This window comes from Carassius carassius, chromosome 10 (assembly GCF_963082965.1).
Source record: "Carassius carassius chromosome 10, fCarCar2.1, whole genome shotgun sequence".
NCBI classification, from domain to species: Eukaryota; Metazoa; Chordata; class Actinopteri; order Cypriniformes; family Cyprinidae; genus Carassius; species Carassius carassius.
Window position 1 is genome coordinate 22,988,369 of NC_081764.1, and position 17,041 is coordinate 23,005,409.

Consider the following 17,041-nt stretch of genomic DNA (forward strand, 5'->3'; position numbering starts at 1 on the left):
AAGAAATGCCATCAGGTGTTAACCTAGGTGTAGGTTGTTATACTTTATATTGGTGATGATAATCATCAATTATTGATCTGTTCTGAGTCTAATCTCCGATGAAATAGGTGTTGTGTAATTTGATTGATTATAGTAAATGGGTGCTAAGAGCCAGTGGTTCTGTGATAATCAGATAATACAAAGACTTTCCAAACAGTTTGGACTTCTATGGTGTCAATTAGTCACACACAGACATCAATAATCAGAATATGAACCTCAACAATGGTGACCATAAAAAAAAATGCTGCAGAGCATGCTGGGAGCCATGGATGAGTTTTGTACTACAATAGTACCCAGCATGCATTGCAGCATGTTTTTTTTCGTCACCATTGTAGAGGTTCATATTCTGATTATTAATGTCTGTGTTTGACCAACTACTGGCATAAAAGAAAAATGTATGTGTACAAAATGTTTAGAAAGTCATTTTTATATTAACTGATTATCACAGAACCACTGGCTCTTAGTGTCATTTTTTACTAGAACCACTTCTACAAATTACACTACACCTACTTCAAAGATTAGACTCTGTACGGCTCAATAATTGTGAATAATAATGAATAATTATCATCACCAATATAAAGTATAACAACCTACACCTAGGTACAGGTTAACACCTGATGGCATTTTTTCTGGGCTTTTGAGTTACAACAAATGTGTTTTAGAAACACACGGTTATAACAGCCAGAAAAAAGACTAAGACAGAAGTCAAGGGTCAAGAGCCCAACTAAAGCAAACACTGATCTCTAACATGGTTACTTCAAATGAAACAATAAATCAACATCTAAACCTTAGTTCATTCTCAATAAGATCTTCTGTAGACGTCTGACAGAAATAAAGTCAGTCTGGTTATTAATAAGTGGAGCTGGTGATGCTGTTTGTGGGGTTGTTTAATCAGATCTTGAGAGATTTCATGTATTTTATTTCAGTTGATTTCATCTAAGGCTGTGTCTGAAGTCAGTTGTAGTAGTTCTTGTGTTTCTCTTTTCTTCAGTGATTCTGTTTGTTAACAGCAGCTGTTCATCACTAATTAACAATCAGCACTTAGTTAATCTTAATTGCAATGTACATCTTTCAGTGAACTCAACTGAATTAAGTTCAGAGTACTCATAACTGTTAGTTTTTTCAACTTAAATGGTTTAAGGCAATCGGTTTCCTCAAACGGTTTGAGTTAACATAACTTGTCAGGTTTGAGTGAGGCTGTGTCTGAAGTCAGCTGTATTTCCTTTCTCTCTTTTCTTCAGTGATTCTGTTTGTTAACAGCAGGTGTTCATCACTAAACTCAATTATCACTCAATTAATCACTTAATTACTTAATTGCAATGTATATCTTCTTTCAGTGAACTCAACTGAATTAAGTTCAGAGTACTCATAACTGTTAGTTTTTTCAACTTAAACGGTTTAAGGCAATCGGTTTCCTCAAATGGTTTGAGTTAACATAACTTAAGGATATCTGTTTACTCAAACCGTTTGAGTTAAGTTTACTTGTCGGGTTTTACAGTGCAGATGAAACCACACAAAGATGAGGCATAATGGCTAAACAATCCATTTAGATATGTATGTGTGCATTATATTTTTAATGGATTGATTTATTAATTCACACAAACATATAATAGAATAAACTGAAAATTACAACAAGGAAGAATTCTAATTAAAAGAAAAATAAAATAAACATGTCATAATTCTTAACTTCACTAGGCGTGTTTTGTATTTGTTTAGTTTGCATGTAAATATAAATAAATAAATGGGTAATCTAATTCTTAGAATAAAGAGAAAATGTATCAGTTGACATTCTCAGCCAATGAGCTTGAAGCTGTGTTGTCAGTCAGTTATTTCCCATCATGCTTTTAAATAGCGCAGTCGGCGGAGAGCAACTGCGCTCGACTTTTCAACACGACACAGCCGACTCGCCGTCACGAGAGTTTTTTTGGCACACGTCAGCATGACATCAGAGCAAATTGGATGTAACTCAGACACTTTTCTAACTGGCATGTATCTCGCGGTGATCACCGGTGATCGGTTCTGCTCAGATTTTGCTCATCTTTTTTTGTGTGAATTAATAAATCAATCAATTAAAAATATACATGCACACATACATATCTATTATGCCTATTATGCCTGTGTCCCGTCTCGTGCTTCTAGTTAATGTAACATGGTGTCAGAAGTTTAAGAACAACCTGTTAGTCACGATACCTCTATAAATACTCGGGAGAGAGTGTGAGCACATCAGGACTAGACAAGCAGTCACAAGAATATCAAGTAAATACATTAATGTATACCATCAGTGACGAAGCTGAAGATATCTTGAATGTTCTTCCCCTGACTGAGGAGGAGAAAAAGTCGTACGAGACTGTTAAAACGGCATTCACAAGGCATTGTGTAAGCAAACGTAATGTGATTTTTGAACGTGCACGTTTTAACAGACGTAATCAAGAAGCAGGAGAGAGTATAAAAGCGTTCATCACTGCTGTGCATGCACAGGCAGAACATTGTGAGTTTGGAGCCTTAAGAGATGAACTGATAAGAGACAGAATTGTTGTTGGAATACAAGATGCAAGACTGTCTGAAAGTTTGCAACTTGATCCGGAGCTCACACTGGAAAAAGCCATGACTAAAGTGAAGCAAAGTGAAGCTGTGAAGAGACAGCAGCCCATCCTGCGTGGAAGTTCACGTGAAGTGCAAATGGCAGGGGATGTTCATGCTTTAAATTCAAAACCAAAACAGTCACAAAAGAAAGTGAAATGGCCAAAACAAAGGGGGTGCAGTAAAATGGATAGAGACAGTAAATCAACTGGTTGTGGAAAATGTGGAAATATAAAGAGACACAATTGGAGCAAGTGCCCTGCACGTGAAGCGGAATGCCGAAAATGCCATAAAAAGGGACATTTTGCAAAGCAGTGTTGGTCAGCTGGAACGGTTAATGACATCACATACGAGCGAGAAGAGCAGAATATGAAAGACTTTGCTTTCATGGGAGAAGTGAGTTCAGCAGAGACAAGTGAGTGGATTGAACTGGTCAGATTGAATAGTCAAAACACTGAGTTCAAGCTGGTCCCGGGTGCAGCGGTTACTGCAATCCCAAAGTCTTGTATGGGCCAGGAACCAGGCACTCGATGTTCAGGGCCTATTCCAGGGAGTGTTGAACATCAAAAATAAACAAACAAAACAGGACATTTATGTAGTGAAAGGACTGTCCAAAGCACTGTTGGGACTTCCAGCGATAGAGGCTTTGCATTTAATTACACGATTACACACTGTACAGTCAAAAACTGAAGATTTTGTTGCTAACTATCTGGCTGTTTTCAAAGGCCTGGGAAAATTGAAAGAGCCGTACAAGATCTCCGCGTAGAGTTCCACTCCCTCTGCGAGACAAAGTGAAAGTTGAACTGCAACGCATGGAATCCATAGGAGTGATATCCAAGGTCACTGAGCCTACTCCATGGTGTGCAGGGTTGGTAGTTGTGCCTAAACTTAGATTGTGCATGGATCTAACACACCTGAACAAGTGGGTGCGTTGGGAGAGGCACATCTTACCAGCAGTCGATCAAACGCTAGCCATGTTAGCTGGGGCTAAAGTGTTTACGAAGCTTGATGCCACATCAGGGTTTTGGCAAATTCCCCTGACAAAGGAAAGTTCGCTCCTTACCACTTTCATCACGCCATTTGGCCGGTACGCTTTTAATCGGTTACCGTTTTGGATTTCGTCCGCCCTGGAACATTTCCAGCGCCATATGACACAGATGCTGGAGGGCTGCTCAGGAGTAGTTTGTCATGCAGATGATATTGTGGTGTATGGGGAAAGCCTGCAGCAACATAATGAAAGATTGCATCAGGTTCTAAGCAGACTTGAAGAGAAAGGCCTAACACTGAATGAGAAATGTGTCTTTGCTAAGGACAAGATAATGTTTGTTGGACACAGCGCTACTTCAGGGTGCTTTCAAACTTGGTTCACTTGCCTGGTCCGCACTCGAGTTCGATTGCTCCCCCCTCCCCCTGCCCCCGCTGGACTGCGTTCATATTATGTTATTTGGGTCCGAACCACGGTTTGTTTGCGTCATCAAGCCAGCATCTGTTTACCTCGTTGCTTAGTAACGGCGGCACAGGAAAAGGCAGCAAATGCATAACATTGCTCTCTACACTTTTATATATTTACATTTTTGAACCGTTAGTTTTGTTTACAAAGCTTCAGTTACATAACGACACTTATGTCTGTCTTACGAATGTACTGGAAATGATCTGAAGAACACTGAAGGTGAACAGAAATGAGACATACAGCTTTCTATTTGCAGCGTGTCAGTCACGCTTGTCAGGAAAGTGAGTGAAACACACACAAACACACATTTTCATCAGATAAAACGTCATTAATAGCGGTTCACTTCTGCGATTTGGTACGATTACGTTCACACCAGCAGCAACTGTACCAGAGTTCACATGAACCGTACCCCAGACCACCCTTTTTAAGCAGACTCGGTTACGGTTCACGGGTGCGCACCCGAGTTCGGAAGACAGCGTTCATATCATCCAAACGAACTGAACTCTGACGTTAATCGAACCCAGGTGCGCACCAAAAGTGCTAGTGTGAAAGTACCCTAAAAATTACATTGCAACTGATCCTAACAAGGTGAGAGCGATAATGGATATGCCGGAGTCCAGCTGTGTAGCTGATGTTAGGAGGGTCATGGGCATGGCAATCTTGGGTCATGGGCATGGCAAACTATCTAAACCGGGCTCATTTATGCCCGATCCATCAGTCAGAACAAGTGCCGTTATCGGATACTGAGTCTGAGAGTAACAGGCAGCTTATGCCTGTTGCAGAAAAAACTGAAGGAAATCCTTATGTGACCCGCTCAGGAAGAGTGCAACACCCACCTAAGAGGATGGACTTGTAGAGAGAAAAAAATAAATAAAACAAAATTAAGAAGAAGAAAAAGTTAAAGGGAACGTTCAGAAATAAGGGGATATATAATGTGTTAATTTATTATTTTTTGGTCTTGGTTTTGCATAGAGTTGGAAAGGGGGGCTTCTTTAATTAACAGGGGAGATGTTCTGTAAAGTGAATAATTTTTTAAGGCGGGGGGGGGGGGGGGGGGGGGGGTTGCAGTTACCCGGACACATATGTACGGTGAACAGAGAAAAAAAAGGAAGTAAAGTTTGCTATGCTAGATTATGCCTGTGTCCCGTCTCGTGCTTCCAGTTAACGTAACAGGCTGTTTAGCCATTATGCCTCATCTTTGTGTGGTTTAATCTGTGTCAGGGTCTGGCTTAAAACAAGGCAAAAAATTCTGAAGAATGTTTGCTACATTTGACTTGCATAGTATGGAAAAAATACTATGAACGTGAAATGGTGGCATAAACCTGCTTGTTTGCAAATATTCTTCTAAATTCCCTCTTTTGTGTTCAGCAGAACAAAGGAATTGATGCAAATGATGACAAAACAGTGGTATTTCGATTACATCCACTTCGTCTGCGATAAAATACGTGAACACAATGTCCTCCATTGCTGAGGTTTGCAGGCGACAAAACAGCAAGATTCAGGAATTGTCCAACTTCAAATGTCTTATTTGACCCCTACCTTTACTGCAGCTGCCTACTCTCGCCTACATTTCAGACGAGGCAAGGCGCATCTCAAACAAGCCAAACGCAGCTCAGCAGCCTGAGGTTCTTAACCAGGCGGGAAGGAAGTCGACCGGAAGTTGAAGTCGGCCGCGTGCCGCCATCTTGTAGCAGAACTTCACTTGCGTTAGCATCCCATTGACTCCCATTCATTTTGGCGTCACTTTGACAGTGAATAACTTTACATCTGAGGCGTTTAAAGACTCCATTTGTCCATTATTTATTTCTAAAGATACACGACAATGTATAAAGGGCTCCATTACCTTCTATGTTACATTATGGCCCCGTAGAAACAGTTTTTGTAAAAATAGGCTAACGACTGCGTCATAACCACTCGACTCTGTGTCGCACAGTAGAGAAATTACCGTACAGACAGGAGGAGAAGCTCGCAGGCAATTAACTTAATATGGCGTACTGGCGTTACATTTTAAAATACTATACAAAATAATTAATCAGAATACTTACTCCTGCTCATTCACGCCAAAGAACTCCCCGCTCAAGCTCGCCGTCTCTGCAAGATTAACGATGGCAGTTTGCACGCACAGCTACTAGAAGATTTAAATCTGTCAGACAGGTTGCTGACGTCATCAAGCTTAGTTTGAGTCCACGCGTCAGAAACGGAAGTGCTAAAAAACAGTAAAAATGGGCTTCACTTGTCTCAATTGAGTTCCAATGGGGTTGCTGTGTCCATTTCTTTTACTGTCTATGTTCTTAACGGAAGCGATGTCTGTCTTCTTCTTTTGAACTGAATCAGGAGAGCTGTAATACAGTCTTGCCCTACAGCGCCACACTGGTCAAACATACTACGGTGGCCGAGACAGCTCAACACGCTGCAACTTAAGAAAACACATGCAAATTGAAAAAACATCAGCAAGTGAAGAAAACATCTTCATCAGTTTGACAACACAAGTGTTGCAAATCATCACAACACATGCATATAACGAAACGCGCTCCAAATAATCACAACACATGCATAGCGAAACGTGCTATAAATCCTCACAACACTTGCATACAACGAAACGCGCTGCAAATACTTCACAACTATGCATATAGCGAAGCGCACTGCAAATCCTTCACAACACATGCATATAGCGAAACGCACTGCAAATCCTCACAACACTTGCATACAACGAAACGCGCTGCAAGTCATATCAACACATGTATATAACGAAACGCACTGCGAATCATCACAACACATGCATATAGCGAAACGCGCTACAAATCCTCACAACACTTGCATACAACGAAAGCACTGCAAATACTTCACAACACATGTATATGTCAATGTCAATGTCACCTTTATTTATATAGCGCTTTAAACAAAATACATTGCGTCAAAGCAACTGAACAACATTCATTAGGAAAACAGTGTCAATAATGCAAAAATGAGAGTTAAAGGCAGTTCATCATTGGATTCAGTTATGTCATCTCTGTTCAGGTATATAGCGAAACGCGCTGTATATATATATATATATATATATATATATAAAGTCAGATTATGTCATAATAGAATCACAAAAATTACATTTTTGCTTAAACAAACAAGTTATATTTTTGTCAATCTTTAATTCACAATAAGAACCAAGAGATTTACAAAGTCTTGAAAGTCCCTTAGATAGAAATTTTTGCTGTGGGTGCCAAAATAAAGAATGTAGTCTACCAGATATGTTAAGTGTACAGTCATGGTAAGAATTGTTGATAAACATGAAAAGAAAAAAAAAGAAAGAAAATAAATCAGTGCAGTTAATCTTCTTGATATTTTAAAGATGTACAAAAATCTAACCTTTCATAACAATTTAAAATTGGGGACAATCTTACTATAAAATAAATGTTTTTCTCTTAATACATGTTAGTGCTTCGCCTCTTCAGTTTATTCATTTTTTAAAGAAGTCTCATCTTCTGCTCAGTGACCCATTTTTGTGTTGATTTTGATATTTGTTTGTCTTGGTGGAAGATCCAGCCATGGCCCATAATAAGATTTCAGCAGGGACACTCAGGTTTTGATTTATTATCTGTTGATATTTGAAAGAATCCATGATGTTATATCTGAACAAGATAAAAGTAGGCCCACAACAATAAGATCCAGCAATATATTTAACCATAGATACTTTTTCATCCCTGTCTGCACCAATCCCATATTGAGTGTTTTTTTTTTTTGCTGCTAAAAAGTTCCTTTTTTAATTTAATCTGACCATAGATTATTATTATCATTTTTTATCAGGCTTTCTGACCTCTTGACTAACTATTTTCTGCAGTTCTCCAGATGTGATCCTTGGAGAGTCTTTGGCCTTTCAAACCTTCTCGCCTTGCTTTATACTAATAGAGACACATGTCCTTTTGCAGGCAGATTTGTAACTTTCTGTTGAAACTTCTTAATTATGCCCTGAAGGTGGAAATGGGAATTTCCAATGCTTTAGCAATATTTTTATTTTTTATTTTTTTTTACAGCGACTTTCTAATTTGTGAAGCTTAACCATATTTTGCTGCACATATCACATCTCGATTAAGGTAATTTTGCCTTTTTGTTTCTTCATATTCATACTTCTGTGAAACAGGAAGTCATGGCCAGAAAATGTTATGTTCTTATTACCCTGGTGTGCTAAAAATTTAAATATGAATGTAAAAATACATTTCAAAGATATTTTTCTTGTAAGAATTTCTAAAGGTACTAACAACTGTGTCCTATTATTACAGAGAGATATTTATTTCAAAATGTGATTTTCCCCACTTTCGTTTTTTTTTAGACCTTTTCCATTTTTGAATTATAGATCAAATGGATAATTATTTTCACAGACTTCTTTTACCATATTTACCAAGGGTACCCAACAACTGACCACGACTGTATGTAGCTTATTACGTTCATGCTACAGCACAGTAGGTGGCGGTAATGCTATTTTGTTTGCAAGGCAGCCATAAAATAGTAGAAAGAAGAAGGCGACTTATCCTCATCCGCTGGATAATCAGACGTGTGCTTGCTAAAAATGGCCGCGGAGCAGCAGAATGAGGTGAAAATACCGCAAAAGGAGGAAAATAAAGAGAACAGCATCGACGGGAGTCTTGGCCTGGAGAGTATCCTCACCTTAAATCGCTAATTATTAGCCAGTGCTGGGAAACAGTACTAATTCAGCAGTTTAGTGGAGATTGGTACAAGTGATACGAGGGTCTTACGGGATACGTGTCACACAAGTACTGACTAGTTAACGTAATTGTAATCTTTATAATCAAGACTTTCAATGGGGTTTTTATAAATATTGGAGTGTTGATTGAAGAAAGTGAATAATGTCTCACTTAAATGTGTAACTTAGTACTTGCAGTATACACTTTTGGTATTACTTTTAGATCCCAGCATTCTGCATTTGAATTGAAATATCCTGGGTTTATTGCCCTTAGCACTGACTTCAGTCCTGCAGATCATTAAAGACTCTCAGCAGCAGCATGGACTCAGACATGGGGATTACCAGCGCTACAGGTAAGGCAGAGGCGAGGTTGAACAGACCATTTAAAAAAAAATAAATTATTTTAGTGAAATGATGACTGAATTTTCCTGAAATTGTTGATCCTCTATTCTTGACATCACAGGGGTTATTGCTCCAGACGATTGCGACGATTGAGAAAAACCCTGGGCTTTAAAATGGGCAACAGACACAAGTTTACTGGGAAGAAAGTGACTGTGGAGTTGCTTTCAGACAACAGGTAATCTTTAGCACTGAAAATGTTCAGTATCAAGATTCATATTTTCTTTAATTTGAGCCCCTCCACCTCCTTCTCCCTCCACCCCCCCTCTCCCCCCTCTCCCCCCTCCAACCCCCCCTCCACCTCCTTCTCCCCCATCCACCTCCTTCTCTCCACCCCCTCCACCTCCTTCTCTCCACCCCCTCCACCTCCTTCTCTCCCCCCCTCCACCTCCTTCTCCCCCCCCCCCACCTCCCTCTTCCCACCTCGACCCCCCTCCACCACCCCCTTCCACTCCCCCCTTCTCTCTCTACTACAGGCATCTGTTATTAGTGTTAATGGAAGCAGAAAGAGCATGGAGTTATGCCATGCAGCTTAAACAGGAAGCTAACACTGAGCCTCGAAAGCGTTTCCACCTGTTGGCTCGCCTGCGAAAGTCAGCCACACATGGGGAGCAGCTAGAGAAGTTGTGTGAGAGTCCCCGCGTGGATGCCAAGACCAAACTGGAAGCTCAGGTCAGACAAATATGTGATTTTGATAATCTCCATATTTTATTTCAGTGAGTCCCTATGTCATATGTCCACTAATTGTAATCGTAGTGTACAGGCGTTTAATATATTAACAGTTGCTGAGCTCTGTTCCGCTGTAAGTGTCTTTCATGTTTTCCGCAGGCATACACTGCTTATCTGAACGGCATGGTTCAGTTTGAACTGCAGGAATGGAAATCTGCAATGGAGGCCTTTAACAAGTGCAAGTTAGTGCTTCCTTTCATTCTAAGTATTTATTAATGATTAATTTGAATTGAGAGTGCAAACTCTGCATAAATGTAAAGAAATATGAACACCATTAGTGTACTAGTGTACATGTCATAAAATGTAGCAATTAGGGTTGGGTATCGTTTTTTTTTCGATACCGGTGGCATTTCAATACTTTTAAAACAGTACCGGTGCCTAAACGGTGCCAGAAGCGATACTTATAAAAAATACAAAAATTAATAAAAAAGAGCCACAAAGAACTATGGATAACATTAAAGGGTTGGTTCACCCAAAAATGAAAATTGTGTCATTAATAACTCACCCTCGTGTCTTTCCAAACCAGTAAGACCTCCATTTATTTTCGGAACACAGTTTAAGATATTTTAGATTTAGTCCAAGAGCTCTCAGTCCCTCCATTGAAACTGTGTGTACAGTATACTGTCCATGTCCAGAAAGGTAAGAAAAACATCATCAAAGTAGTCCATGTGACATCAGAGGGTCAGTTAGAATTTTTTGAAGCATCGGAAATACATTTTGGTCCAAAAATAACAAAAACTTTATTCAGCAATGTCTTCTTTGTTTTTCTGTTTCCATAAAAGTGCATATATTATGTTGCCTTAATTGTTTATCTAAAGTTGCTCTTTTTCTTGTTTTAACCTAAAAACGTACTCGGTTACTAAACGTAACCTCGGTTCTCTCTAGAAGAGCTCTCTCGTACTGCGTCTTAGCTAAGACGCTACGGGAACCCAATGTAAAACGCCGTGCGCGCAGGGATCACACACCAATAAACCTGAAGCAACGCCCAAGATTTACTGTGCACAGTCACCTGAGGGACTCACAGAGAGTCCAGGACAGAAACGGGGAAAGCCCTCCGTCCCATATCTAGCAGCATCCGTAGATGCGGCAATATGACATCACACAGCCGAGGCAAGGCCTGGCCAATGTGGCAATGCGGGTCTTACGCAATACTGCCCATATAACAGTCGGCAGCGCATAGCGCTCATGAACTCAGAATTCCCCTCAGGGCCCTGATTCGACTATACCGACAGCAGCCTTGCTTGCAAGGCGGGAACCTCCGGGTTATAGAACCTGATAAATGTAGACGGCGAGGCCCAACCTGCCGCCATACATATATCCTGCAAGGAGATCCCAGTAGACCACGCCCACGACGAGGCGACGCCTCTTGTGGAGTGTGCTCTGACGCCCAACGGGCACTGAAGGCCCCTGGAAGCGTAAGCTAACGCTATGGCGTCAACTATCCATCTGAATAGAGTCCGTCTCGAAACAGTCATTCCCTTGGAACGACCACTGAACGAGACAAACAGCTGCTCCATCTGCCGAAAGGCCTCAGAGCGAGACACATAAGCTCTTAAAACCCTGACGGGGCAAAGAAGACTCGAGTCTCTATCCTCTCCTGACACCGGCAGGGCAGACAGGGCAATAACCTGAGCCCGAAACGGCGTGTTGAGGGATTTCGGCACATAACCGTGCCTAGGTTTGAGTATGACCCTTGAGTCATTAGGCCCAAACTCCAAGCACGACTGGCTCACAGAGAGTGCGTGCAAATTACCCACACGCTTCACCGAAGCGAGAGCCAACAAGAATACTGTCTTGAACGACAGATGCTGAAGGCTAACAGATTGGATAGGCTCAAAAGGGGGACCCTTCATGGCCTCCAAAACCGCCGCGAGGTCCTACATAGGGACTGACGGAGGTCTGGGAGGATTCAGCCTCCTAGCTCCTCTGAGGAACCGGATGACCAAATCATTCCTTCCTATTGACTGACCGAGCGCTGTTTCAGAAAACGCTGCGATGGCCGCCACATAAACTTTTAGCGTGGATGGGGCTCTGCCCCTATCCAACAGCTCCTGTAGGAAGGAGAGAACCTCCGTCACCTCACAACTAAGGGGTGAATAACCTCGAGCTGTGCACCAGCTGGAGAACACCGACCACTTCGAGGCATACAGATGTCGTGTCGACGGAGCTCTAGCCTGAGTGATGGTATTTAGCACTCCCACTGCGAGATCAGCGGGTAACCGTTGAGCGCCCACACATGGAGGGACCACAACTCCTGTTGAGGGTGCCAAATCGAGCCCCTGGCCTGCGAGAGGAGGTCCCTCCTCAACGGTACTGGCCACGGGGCGACATCTGCTAACTGCATCAAATCTGGGAACCATGGTTGGTTCTTCCAAAAAGGTGCTACAAGCAGTATTGAACATCTCGTTTCTCTCACCCGTTCTATCACCTGCGGAAGGAGGGAGACGGGAGGGAAAGCATAAAGCGGGCAGCACGGCCATTCCCGTGACAGTATTCAGTATTTCGTTCTTGGAAAAGAACGCGGGGCAGTGAGCGTTTTCGTGGGACGCGAAGAGGTCCACCTCCGCCCTGCCAAATCTCTCCCACAACAGCCGGACTGTTTGTGTAGAGACCATTCGCCCGTAGGAACATTGCCTCTGGACAGCCTGTCTGGACCCAGATTCTGTAGCCCAGGTACATGCACTGCCCTCAGCGAACGCACGTTGCGCTGAGCCCAAACCAGGAGGCGTTCCGCCAGCCTGTACAGGTTTCGGGACCCGAGACCACCCTGGCGATTTATGTAGGACACCACAGACATGTTGTCCGAACGGACTAAGACGTGGTGATCCTTGATTTGGGGACAAAAGCGCATCAGCACGTTTTCCACTGCCAGCATTTCCAGACAGTTGATATGATGGAGCTTTTCCCGTTCTGACCATAGGCCAAAGGACGGTCTGCCCTCGAGCAGCGCTCCCCATCCCAAAGTGGAGGCGTCCGTCGACACCATCTTCACATTCGGGGAAGTCCCCAGGCTTACACCTGATCGGTACCAGCCGTTCGCTGTCCAAGGTGCCAGAGCTGTGACACAGCTCTGATTGGCCTTGAGATGGAGCCGGCCAGACGCCCACGCTACGCGCGGCACCCGCACCTTCAGCCAGAACTGCAGCATCTTCTGACAGTGTTTGAGTGACACGGTCGCGCCGCAGCGGAAAGAACTCGCTGCGCGCTGAATGCCCATCACGCGCTGTGGTGACAGCTGCGCCGTCATGGAACACGAGTTCAGAACTATACCCAGAAACAGAATCGTCTGACTGGGGTTCAGCAAACTCTTCGCCCAATTGACACTGAGGCCGAGCTTCTCGAGGTGATCGAGTAAAACGGCCCTGTGGTCCACGAGCTCCGCTCGTGATCGGGCCAGAACCAGCCAGTCGTTCAAATAATTCAGCACTCGCATGCCTCTGAGTCTGAGAGGAGCGAGCGCTGCATCCATGCACCTCGTAAACGTACGAGGAGCCACGGACAAGCCGAACGGCAGGACTGTAAACTGGTATGCCTGGCCCTCGAAGGCGAATCTCAAATATCGCCTGTGGTTTGACGCTATCTGTATTTGAAAATACGCGTCCTTCAGATCTATTGACATGAACCATTCCCCTCTGCGAATCTGCGCGAGGAGCTTCCTGGTCGTAAGCATTTTGAAACTGCGTTTCATCAATGCCTTGTTCAGCTGTCTTAGATCCAGTATGGGCCTGAGACCCCCGTCTCTCTTGGGCACCAGAAAGTATCCCCCCTCGCTTTGAGCTTGAGACACAGGCTCTACAGCCCCTTTGCTCAACAGTTTTGATATTTCGGCCCGAATTATGTGTGCTACTTCTGTTTTGACCGTAGTTTCGACTCGCGCTGAAAAGCGCGGAGGGCGTCGAAAAAACTGTAGCGAGTAGCCTATTTATAATGCCTAGCACCCAATCCGAAACCCCTGGAAGCGCTGACCATGCATCTGCATGAATGGCTAAGGGCTGGATGCGAAGCACGCTCTGTTGACTGGGCAATGGCGGCGCTCGGGTGTGCTGCGCATTTGAGGCGGGGAGTGCGCTGATCACAGCGGGCAGATCGCTCCTCCTCGACCCCGTCCCGGTGCTTAACCGACTGGGGGAAGGCTGAGCAGGTCCCGTGGGACTCGATATGTCTGCGATATGTCTATCTGTGGGCTGCATATGTGCACATTTACCACTTTCAACTCGCTGTCTGCCTGTGCAGAGCGTACTTGCACGGGCCTCGTTTTTACAGAAGCCACGCGCCGTATGTGACAGTGTATGTGGGCACTGGGGAGTGGGCACGTTTACCATGCGGCGCGCTCGACCGATCTGTGTCGATCTTATGTGCGCGAGCCCTGTGTGCAGGGCTGTGCTTACATGTGGAGATGGGCACTGAGGAGTGGGCATCGTCAATGCATTTATAGCACCATCGGCCGTGGCCGGACGAGCGTGCACGGGTTTCATTTTTACAGAAACCACATGACGCGTGTGATATAATAATTGTGGGCACTGAGGGGTGGGCACGCTTACTAAGCAGTTTGCGCGATCGACTTGAGTCGCATTTATGGGCGCAGGCCCTGTGTGCAGGGCTGTGCTTACATGTGGAGATGGGCACTGAGGAGTGGGCATCGTCACTACAATTATAGCACCATCGGCCGTGGCCGGAACACCAGAAAAAACACTCTTATCGTGAAACATCTGGGTAGCCGTGATAACGGCTTTTGTGTGCAGGCAAGCGGGCACTCGTGCAGGCTTGCGCTTTGCAGAACACACTGAGGCAGTCACAACTCTTGGAACTGCAACTGCGGCGCGCTTGGGTGAGAGCTCGGCCGCAGCGGAAGTCGAACACCGGCGCTTTCCCAGCAGTGCTAGGATGTTTTCGGGGCTTCTGGCTTCACCGCAATCCTCTGCCGCGACTCCCGCGGCGCGGGGCGACGGCTTGAAGAGCGAGAACGGGGTCCCGAGCTGCGTTGCTGACGCTGTCGCGATGGCGCAGTTGGAGGCGGTGGGCGTGACTGAGAGCTCTGTGAGGCCGGTCTAGAGCGGCTAGCTGCAGAACCGGAGCGCTTCGGCAAGAAGTGCTTGAACGCCTGCGAAGCTTTCTGGTCCTCGGTGAATCTCTCCACAAACTCATTGACAGATGATCCGAAGAGGCCAGCAGGAGTCAGCGGCGCGTCGAGGAACGCAGCGCGCTCAGACTCCTTGATGTCAGAAAGCGTCAGCAACAAATGCTTCTCAGCCACCGTAGTGGAAGCCATAACCCGTCCCATGGCCTGTGCAGCGGACTTAGTAGCGCGGAGGGAGAGATCCGAAGCACTCCTCAGATCCGCGAGACAGATCGCTTCAGGTCCCATCTCATCCAGCTTGCGGAGGAGATCGCCCTGGAAAATCTGCAGCGTGGCCATGGTGTGTAGCGCAGACGCAGCCTGCCCAGCAGCAGAGAAGATCCGTGCAAGCAGCGATGACGTCATGCGGCAGGCTTTGGATGGCAATGCCGCCTTAGTCCGCCGTCCAGCAGAGGGCGGGCAAAGGTGCGCTGCTATAGCCTGTTCCACCGGCGGAAGTGACAGGTAGCCTCTGTTTTTAGCACCGTCCAGTGTGGAGAATGCTGGCGAAACAGATGAACGGATTCTCGCCGAAAATGGAGCGTTCCAAGCTTTCGCCACTTCTTCATGAAGCTCAGGAAGAAAGGGGGAGTGCTTTGAGCTTGAAGAAGAATGCTCATCCGGGAGATAGCTACCATCCAGCCAGGAATGTGAAGGGGGCGCTTGTGCAGACAACTCGAGGCCGAGGCTCGTCGCGGCCAGCGCGAGCACTCGCATCAGCTCCTTATCGATATCCCCCCGTCTGCTGGGCCTCGGAGCCGCACGAGGGCATCTTTAAAAAGACGCAGCTCTTTTTGTGAGTGTGCGTCGCAGGGCGAACACACACAGGATATATAAAGGATATAGGCGCCGGACAGTGCAGCAGGAACGGCAGTGGAAGGCGGCGAGGCCAGCAGCTTCAGAATGGCTCGTCCCGCTGATATGCTTCTCAGACGGCGCTTGCTTCCTCCGTGATCCAGCGATGCGTGAGCTTCGCTGAAGAGATGAAAAATCAGGTGAGTCAGCCTTTTCGAGCTCCTTTTATAGGTTGGGCCACACTCGTTTCGGCGGGAAGTGGCAAGAAGGGCGCGAAGCGCCCTTATTGGTCTGATGTTGCATCAGCCTGCGCTCGATAGGCTGTGCAGTTGCCGCAGAACAAGCCAATGAGCGAACGAGCCGTCTCGCCTATGGCTGTGTACTGCTGCAAATGCGCTATACAAAAATACAAAATTAAGGATAATTTTTTGCTTCAGTATTTCGTGAAAAGAGACTTTTCCGGTAGCGTCTTAGCTAAGACGCAGTACGAGAGAGCTCTCGTAAGAGAACCATGTGTTGCGTGTGAAACACAGTAGGCTTTAATAAGTATACATTTATTGTGAAATTACTGCATTACCACGTCAATCCATGTTCACTTTTACCGTGAACAAGGCGCTGTCAGTTTAATTCAGCGCATGCAGCACAGCAAAAATAGACTCAGTATGTAAACGATGGCTGCACTGCTACAGACGCACCGCTCCTGGAGCGCACTGGCGGTCCGTAACCGCGTGCAGGAGAATGCTGGAATCCGTTAACATGGGTGCGTAAAAAAATACGCAACGCATATGCACTGCAGACGGAGTATGTGTGAAACCGGTGTTATAGTCCAGTGCGATCTATGTTTTTTTTCCTCGTCATGACGTATTTTTGGATTGATGCGACTTATACTTAGGTGAGACTTATAGTCCGAAAAATACGATAATAGAAGTTATAAAATTATCTACTTAAGAGTTACAAATAAAATTTAATTGCTGTTTATTTCTGCATTTCCAGCAAAATTACCCCCCCCCCCCCCCCACATTCACTGCATGGTTTCGTCCCGTCCTGCATAGGCTACAGTCACTGAGTGAGATCATATGGTAAACTGTCAAATTAGAGATTGGGCTAACCAAGCCGTACGATTTGGTCAGTCACACTTTTAAACATTTTAGTTTTGCTATAGAAATTCTACAAATTCACACTCTGATTTCATGCAGTAGCAGGACGTCGTGTGGTTGTCATGGCAACCAGATACACT

At 44.9% G+C, this 17,041-nt stretch overlaps 1 protein-coding gene across 1 annotated transcript in view; it reads left to right on the plus strand.

The window, feature by feature from the left end:
* Nucleotides 1–8,544: 8,544 nt before the first annotated feature.
* Nucleotides 8,545–17,041, plus strand: part of srp68 (signal recognition particle 68) — an 87,131-nt gene continuing 78,634 nt past the window's right edge. The window contains exons 1-5 of the mRNA XM_059560548.1: nucleotides 8,545–8,718; nucleotides 9,052–9,118; nucleotides 9,229–9,342; nucleotides 9,641–9,836; nucleotides 9,993–10,075. Of these exons, the coding sequence (XP_059416531.1) occupies nucleotides 8,631–8,718; nucleotides 9,052–9,118; nucleotides 9,229–9,342; nucleotides 9,641–9,836; nucleotides 9,993–10,075 (548 nt within the window). The 5' untranslated portion in view covers nucleotides 8,545–8,630. The remainder of the gene's footprint in view (nucleotides 8,719–9,051; nucleotides 9,119–9,228; nucleotides 9,343–9,640; nucleotides 9,837–9,992; nucleotides 10,076–17,041) is intronic.